Source organism: Oryzias melastigma, linkage group LG17 (assembly GCF_002922805.2).
Source record: "Oryzias melastigma strain HK-1 linkage group LG17, ASM292280v2, whole genome shotgun sequence".
In the NCBI taxonomy this organism is placed as follows: Eukaryota; Metazoa; Chordata; class Actinopteri; order Beloniformes; family Adrianichthyidae; genus Oryzias; species Oryzias melastigma.
In genome coordinates this window covers 27,970,173-27,978,799 of record NC_050528.1, presented here as the reverse complement: position 1 = coordinate 27,978,799, position 8,627 = coordinate 27,970,173, and the positions used below count along the sequence as shown (strand labels likewise).

The window sequence follows — 8,627 nt, the reverse complement described above, 5'->3', positions numbered from 1 at the left end:
TGATCTTGGGCTTTTGCCTCTGCTAGGCAGACAGGTCCTGAGTGACGAGCCAGACTAAGAGCGGTTCAGAAACCTTTTTATTAGAAGTTATTTATTAATGTTTTTTTTTTTATTTATTTATTAACGCTGCCCGGATTGATGTCACCAGGGCCACACCCTGGAGCCAGGCCTGGGGTTGGGACTTGCAGTTGAGAGCCTGGTGACCGGGCTCCTCCCACAGGCCCTGGTCAGGTCAAGCCCGAAGAAGTGAGGTGGGATCGCTCTCCAGGGGGCGCACCACCTCCAGGAGAGCTCAGAAGGGGCTGATGCGATGTGGATGGCAGTTGAAGGCGAGGTCTTCGGCAGCCCAAACCCTGGGCATCCTTACTTAGAATGCTGCCCCCATGACCTGGTGTCAGATGAGCGGAAGAAGATGGATGGATGCCCCTGGCATGGCGACTCCTTTATTGCGCAATTGGGGAGTCTATAACATCTTAGCTGGGGAGACCTCATCCCCCTGGGTGTGGGCTCCAGGTTGCTCAATTGCCTGGAGCCCTGTCCTCCGGTTTGCCATCCCTGAGCCCTGTCGGGAGGCTTCTGGTGGTCATCGTTGTTCGCCTTAAATTAACCTAAAATGGGTAAAAGCTCAGCTTAGGAATGACAACTAGCAGACCTGCTCCCGGCCTAGGTGCTCTCAGGACCTTGTGTCCCACAGGTCCAGGATCTTTTGACCGCCCTCAGTGGACCATGGGCCTTGACCAAGACCAATTGCCCTTCCTGTAAAGGAGGGGGCATACCTCTTGGTCATGTGATCTCTTCCAGCAATCTGCAGGCAGCTGTAAATGGTCTCTGGCCCCTTCAAAGTGAGGTCAGATATTGGTGTTATTGGACCTACTCTGGTATGGACGTTTTTCTGTTCCATCAGATTGTGAATTTTTAAAACCTTTGAATTTTCTTTCTGAATTTGTTGTGAACCCTTGATTTTCTAACTGCAAACTGTTATGCCCCAAAATATTATCTTCTTTTTTAAATATTTTGGGTTTTTTTTATTTCAAGACTCAGCAAATAGATTTGTTCTTAGATCAACTAGTTAAATGCAATGTTTTTCACATCAAATTTTTTACATCAAATTTTTGTACAATTAAAAAAGGCTGAAGTTCTTTAAGTCCTTCCTACCCGTGGGTTTGTCCTATACTTACACTTACTGTGCCAGCGCAAATAAAAAAAATATGTGGTGGACGTGTTTGAGTGCTACCTTTGCTACCCCTCCATCATGTGATCAGGCTAAGCTGTCCACCTGTCTGACACCCCCGTGAGGCCTCGTTACCTTCATTTCAGGGACTGTGGAAGTCTCTAATGGGTGACGTCAGAGATGATGCGTCTAATTATATATTAAGTCTATCCTTTGGACACACGTTCTTAAGTGTCCTCCTGGCGTTTTTTTTTTTAGAAAAACTGATGTATAGTGTTCTGTTCTTGTTCTCTACTGTATGCTGTATGTCATGAATATTCTGAATAAAGTTTGTCAAAAAAAAAAAACTCTAATTAATATTACCTTTGACCTGACAGTCTGATGAAATAATACAGTGCAGGCGCATTCATGCTGCTTTTCCAGCAGGTGGCAGTGTTGAGACCGAGGACTAGAAAAGGAGACGAAGAAAAAACTAGACTAGACTCCAAATAAGGAACTGACGTCACACAACTGCCAGGGCGTTAAAATCGACTTTCTTCTGGATTTCCTCGATTTATACCCGAAGTTCTTGTTTGTTCTGTGACTTTATGAGGTGAGACAGCGGCCGGTGTGTGTGTGTGTGTGTGTGTGTGTGAGAGAGCCTTTTGGCTGGGACGGCTGTTTGTCCTGGTTAGCTTAGCTACAACCTCGGAGCTGCGCAGAATGTCCGCCGAGTGTCAGGACTGCTGCTGCCGCTGAAGGAACGAGCCTGAACCGGTGCAGTAAAAACACCTCCGTGAACACAAGTTCAAACCTGGCCTCCATCTGCAGGTGTTCCGGTGTTTTACAGGAGGGGTTTTGTTTTGTTTTTGTCGTTTTCTTCCGCTCTCAGAAATTCACCTGACTCAGGTGATCAGCACCACGTCTGACAGGTAAGTCAGGAGAACAGCTGGGCTAGCAGCTCCCCCACAAACACGCTCCTCCACGAGTGTTGTGAAATATTGAGTTTGTGTTGATGTTTTTGTTGACCTTGACCCACCTCTAAGAGTCCAGATCAGAGACCCAGCTGTCCTCCAAACTCATCTCCAAAATCTGCAGCATCTTGCATCCCAGCTGGGCCTTCTTTGCTCCATGCTGGTCCTCCCATTATTATTTTTAGATGAAAACAAATATTTAGCGACAATAATAAATGTGGAAATCTTACTAAATCATTGTGTTTGTTTCTCTGCACTTTAGGTTGCGGTGGGCCGTTGAATAGTTGCATGAAGTTCTGGACTCTACTCCACACAGCAGCACCATGGAGGAGACCAGTCGGGAGGCGGTTGCCACGGCAGTGCAGCGCGTGGCGGGGATGCTGCAGAGGTCCGACCAGCTGGACAAAGTAGAGCAATACAGGAGAAGAGAGGCACGCAAGAAGGCTTCTGTGGAAGCCCGACTGAAGGTAAGGGAGCAGCAGTCTCTGGATGTTTGCATGCTCACAGGAGAGCAGATCTCCTGCGTTGATCCACCTTAAATTTGGTTCAGGAGGGACACGCTGGTCCAGTATGGAGAGAAATGAATATCAACCCGATTTATGCATTTGTAATTCTTGTTTTGTGTGTACATAGTTCTTAATTTGTTGCTCATATAATACGTTTTGTGCGTAAGTACAAACATGACAAGACTAAAAAAAATGTAAAATACAAATTTCACATGCACAAATTAAAATTACAACAGCTTGAATTTAACTACACACGCAGATCTGTAAAAATTACACACGAATCACTTGTTACTCACACACAAATCCTCAGTTATGCATGAATCGATGGTGAGATTCTTTTTATGTCTCAGAGATCCGTGAGTGATGCGTTTAAATACTACTGTCATGCTGGGTCATCAGAGTTTTCTCATCAGCTGCTTTGAACTTAATTGTGAATAATATCTGGTGAAACTTGACATTTTTCCACATTTTTAAAACAGAAATGCCCAATAATTAATATTAAAAAATCTAAATAAGCGTTTAATCCCGGCGCAGGATCCGCAGATTGCAGTGGGCCGGAACTGCCTGCCATCGCTGTGTTCGCCGGCCAGAACTCCGTACCGGAATAAGTATTTTAAAAATGCTTATTTAAACTTTTTTATAATAATTGTCGGGCATATCTGTTTAAGAATGTAAGAAAGTTTTACCGGATATTATTCACCGATTATTATTGTTCGTTTTATATCTAAGTTTAAAACGGCTGATAAGAAAAAAACTCTGATGACCCAGCATTCTAGCAGCATTTAAACGCATCACTTACGGATGAATCTCTGAGATGTGAAGAGTCTCACCACAGATTCATGCCTAACTGAGGTTTTGTGTGTGCATAACAAGAGATTTGTGTGTATTTTTAAAGATTTGCATTTATAATTCACTTTCAGCTGTTGTAATTTTAATTTGTGCATGTGTAAATTCTATTTTTTTTTTCATTTTGTAATGTCTGTACTTTATGCACAAAATGTATCATATAAGTTACAAGTCAAGAATTACGCTGCATAAATCAGAGTGATGCTCTTGTCTCTCAATAGTCCTGCTGATAGACGAATGAATGTTGATCTCACACTAGAACTAAATAGTTGTAGATGTTCTGAACAGTTTTAGATCCCCCTAGCTGCAAGAAGAGGACCAGAAGAAGATCATCACACAGACTATGTCAAATCATTTTTTTTTAAATGTCTTTATTTATAAATCACTCTTGGCTTCAGGGCCAAAAACTGGTTGTTTTCAATAGTCAGAACTGAGAACTCTGGAAAAATAAATCTAAGTTTTTGAAGTTCTAATAATAATAAAACTCCCTATTTAATATTTCTGAATTTTAATTCTTACTAAGCAGGATTTCATTCCTGCTTTGTTAAAATGAGTGAATGAATGAATAACGAGTCCATTCTGTGGCTCAGGCAGCGATCCAGTCTCAGCTGGACGGCGTGCGCACAGGACTGACCCAGCTTCACAGCGCTCTGCTGGACGTCAAAGACATCCAGGGCTCTCTGGCTGATGTGAGCAAAGACTGGAGGCAGAGCATCAACACCATCGAGAACCTCAAAGATGTCAAGGATGCTGTGGTTCAGCACAGCCAGCTGGCTTCTGCTGTGGAAAACCTCAAGAACATATTTTCTGGTAACTTGTCAAAGCTGTCTGCAATGTCATAGTCGGTCCTTTTCTTTAACTCGCTCCGGTTTTGTGTCTAAAGTCCCGGAGATCGTCCAAGAGACCCAGCAGCTTATAGAGCAGGCAGAGCTGCTGCAGGCCCACAGGAAGCTGATGGAGCTGGAGTGTTCCCGGGATGACCTCATGTACGAACAGTACCGAATGGACAGCAAGAACACCAGCGACATGAACCTCATCTCCATCTACTTTGAAGATGTGAGTTCTCCTTTTACTGAGGAGTCGGTTCACAGGTCTGTGGTGGACTCGTGTGTCCCACACAGAGAGATTAGTCCTTTAGAGCAGGGGTGTCAAACTCAGTCACTCAAGGGGACAAAATCCAAAACACACCTTAGACTGTTGGCCGAACAGGATAAACATTTATTGAACTACATTTTTAAAACTTTAAAACCGTAACTTTTTAACATAATTATGAACTAGATATATAACATTACCTGTGATAATACTAGTGTGAATGCTGTAAGCTGAATTTGGCTGCTGAAGATGCTGAAATTGATAGCTAAAAACACTGAAGCTGATAGCGAGCTAAAATATTAGCTAAATGCAAAATTAGCCTAAAAACCAAAGAAAAAACAGCTAGGACGTTGCTGAAATATTAGCTAAACTACAAAATAGCCTTAAAAATCTTGGTAAATGCCAAAATAGTCCAAAAAGCTAACAGAATGTCAATTTTTAAAACTTTAAAACAGTAACTTTTTAACATAATTGTGAATATTAAAATGGCAGGAATATTATTCCAGAATAAATCAATTTAAAGGGGTCCTACCATGAAAATTCTACTTTTTGAGGTTTTTAAAGTTAAAGTCCCACTATTTGTCACGCACCTAGGTGTGTGAAATTTGTTCTCCGCATTTGACCCATCCCCTGGGGGAGCGGTGAGCTGCAGACACAGCCGCGCTCGGGAACCAACCCCCCCAGTCCAACCCCTTAGTGCTGAGTGCCAAGCAGGGAGGCACTGGGTCCCATTTTTAGAGTCTTTGGTAGACTCGGCCAGGATTTGAACCCACGACCTTCCAATCTCAGGGCGGACACTCTACCACAAGACCACTGAGCTAGTTAGTACATTATACTGATCATTCCTCTCTATAAAGAACCTCAAAGTGGTATTTTGATCCGTTCATGCATTTAAGAGTAATCCTCTAAAAACCTGCAGCAGCCCCTCCCATACCCATGAAATCGAGCGGGTCCTATCGTGCTGACATCAGCATGATGTGAACCGCCCCCTCCAGGAAGAATATGTGCTGCAAGCTCCGCCCCCAGACTACAACGAACACACGCCCACTTTCTCCGCAGAGCTGTGGTGCCAAATCTGCCAGAATGTGTCTCCTAGCAGGAGATAACCACCTTCCTGTACCAGGAACCGCTCTCTGACCCATCTTTCAAGATGGTTTCAGTTCGTTTTCAATCAGACTGAACTTCTGTTCACTCTGAGATTCCTCTGAATATGAACCGAACCGAGAGCAGAACAATTGAACCAAAACACCTATCGTACCCGACAGTCATGTGATGTAAACACGTTAGAAATGAGGCGATCGGTGAGCTGCAGACAAATGTAGAAGATTAGATTGTCATGTGAGCCAAAAGGAAATAATTAGTTCAACTCTTTACTTGTTAGAACGTTTATTTTAACACCACTACAAACGTATAACTCTCTTTTCTGTGTCTCGTTACGCGGCGCCGTCTGCTGGCATGACGTCATCTTAAAGCTCTATTGTAGTTTTAACAGAATTCTCTTAAAAACAATGTAGTAAAACCACAACGATGAGACACGGAAACTCATTCAAATGTGGTCGGATGAATTCATGCTCAATAAAACAACTTTTAACGTGATCCACATTGATTCTACTGATAATCTACACGTCACAAACTCTTGTTGGTGTGTGTAGCTGTAGCTGTAGCTGTAGCGTCTCCAGTAACCGTCATGCAGGATTCCTCCGCGGTACCAAAGCTGCAGTAAAAGTGTTGAACCTGGACTTCATACAGACGCTCAAAATCCATCAGAAAATACAAAGTTTGAATAAGTGAAACATCTTAGAAAGCTTTTGCAAACTGTGGTGCATCCATCTTTCTCTTCTGTTTTGACCCGCCCCTAAAGCTCCTGGCCAATGACTGAAGAGATCTTTAGTCACGTGGTTTTGTTTACAAAGTTTGGTCACGCTGAGGAGGCTCAGGGAGGGTCAAAGATGACGTCGTGAAATGGGCGGGACCGACAAGGAGTGAAAGGCGGAGCCTCAGAGATGGTGTTGTTTTACTTCTGGGTATTAAAACAGTCCAGAAAAATGACTCATATTTCATAAATAATTAGTTTTTTAGGTAATATATGATCATGTATGTGGATATAGTTCACTCTGAAAGGCTAAAGAAAATTATGGTATTCCCTCTTCAGATCCTAAATAACTTTCAATATTTTACTCTCCATAAAAATATATTTTGTCAAAATTATACAGGTTAAAAATAAATGCAAAATAACATCAGGCCATTGATAACAATAAAATAAAATGATCTGGAGGGCCGGATATAATGACCCAGAGGGCCGGATCCGGCCCCTGGGCCTTGACTTTGACACGTGCTTCAGTGAGAAGTGCTTTCCAGTCCAAGGATTGAAGTCCAGACACACAGAAACGCTGTAGAAACACAGCTGTCAGCAGGCAGGGAGCACAATAAAAGCATGCTTTCATCTTAGTCATAGAAGAGTTGGTGATCACATGATCCCCACAAACTATGAATTTCTCAGTTTCTGTGTTGAAGGAGTTACCCTTCACCCACATTTTCCCTACTTAGACACCCTGTTTTTGGTAATGCTGTCCTCACGGATGGAAAGCTAACCAGAACGATAATACATTTTAAAAAGATGTAGCATGTTGTTCTGAGTGTATACAACATTATAAGACGCGCTTGATTAGATTTCTCTTTAGTATAAAGAGTTTGGAGATGAATTTGAATCTGTTCACAGAAGCAGCAGTTCTGGTTCAGATCTGAGCGCTCTGCAGAGACCAGAAGTCCAGCAGAGATTCTGGTATCTGACTGAATGTCTACATTTGAAAGGAAGACATTTCGACTGTCCCATAAATCAGAGTTTAGCAAAGCTTTTGGGGTTAAAACCTTGAAGTTCAGGTGGAGCAGAAACATGGAGGCGTCTGCAGACTGAAGCTGAACAGGCCAACATCTTCCAAATGTTAGCAATAAAACAAATGAGATTCAGAAACGTCTTTGTGCTCCTTCAAGGTTCAAGCGCTGTCAGATGAGCTGGCCAAGCAGCTGTGGATGGTTCTGCAGAGGTCCATGGTCACCGTGCGCCGCGACCCCACCATGCTGGTGTCGGTGGTTCGCATCATTGAGCGGGAGGAGAAGATCGACAGACGAATGGTTGACCGAAGGAAACAGACCGGATTCATCCCACCTGGGAGGCCCAAACACTGGAAGGACAAGATGTTTCAGGTCAGAGCAGAAACCAGACCTGCAGTCCTTCATCAAAGCTCAGCGGAGTTCAGGAAGTCCACTAACCTAAAGTTGGTCATCTGCAGAGTCCCATGCTGTGGTTCTGTTAGAACTCTGGTAACAGCTCATGATTACAGTGAAGGATTTTCTACAAAAATCAGACACGTTGTAGTGCAGCAAGTGAGCAGTGTTCATGTGACCTCAGATTCTGACCTGAAACAGGAAAGCTAGAACCTGAACCTCTTTCTTCTGCAGGTTCTGGAGCACACCGTCAGCACTCGCATCGAGGGCACGCAGGCCGTGACCAGGGAGGCTGACAAGATGTGGCTGGTTCGCCTGCTGGAGATAACCAGGAAGTACGTGGTGGATGACCTCATCATTGTCAAGAACCTCATGGTGCAGTGCTTCCCCCCCCACTACAACACCTTCAACAGGTAACGGAGCCGACAACATCGTTACAAGGAAAATGTCTCAATGAAAGGAAACCGATGAACAGATGCAGTTTGAGTTTCAATCTTTAAAGTTGCTGCAGCTGAATGCTTCCTTCTCTTTATTTGAAATTCCTGCCGTGTTTTGTACGGTGGCCCTGAAGGCTCACAACACAACACTTTATGGTCACAACACAACACTTTAGGGTCACAACACTTTAGGGTCACAACACAACACTTTATGGTCACAACACAACCCTTTAAGGTCACAACACTTTAGGGTCACAAGACAACACTTTAGGGTCACAACACAACCCTTTAGGGTCACAACACTTTAGGGTCACAACACAACACTTTAGGGTCACAACACAACACTTTAGGGTCACAACACAACCCTTTAGGGTCACAACACTTTAGGGTCACAACA

At 43.5% G+C, this 8,627-nt stretch overlaps 1 protein-coding gene across 2 annotated transcripts in view; it reads left to right on the top strand.

Moving 5' to 3' along the window:
- Positions 1-1,613: 1,613 nt before the first annotated feature.
- The window catches only part of exoc3 (exocyst complex component 3), a 16,324-nt gene continuing 9,310 nt past the window's right edge, over positions 1,614-8,627 (top strand). The window contains exons 1-7 of one of the 2 annotated variants that reach the window (XM_024280731.2): positions 1,803-1,927; positions 2,043-2,082; positions 2,387-2,591; positions 4,067-4,286; positions 4,360-4,532; positions 7,560-7,772; positions 8,028-8,206. In XM_024280731.2, the coding sequence (XP_024136499.1) occupies positions 2,448-2,591; positions 4,067-4,286; positions 4,360-4,532; positions 7,560-7,772; positions 8,028-8,206 (929 nt within the window). In that variant the 5' untranslated portion in view covers positions 1,803-1,927; positions 2,043-2,082; positions 2,387-2,447. Of the gene's footprint in view, positions 1,764-1,802; positions 1,928-2,042; positions 2,083-2,386; positions 2,592-4,066; positions 4,287-4,359; positions 4,533-7,559; positions 7,773-8,027; positions 8,207-8,627 lie in introns of those variants that run through there. The other variant, XM_024280713.2, reaches the window with a different exon arrangement.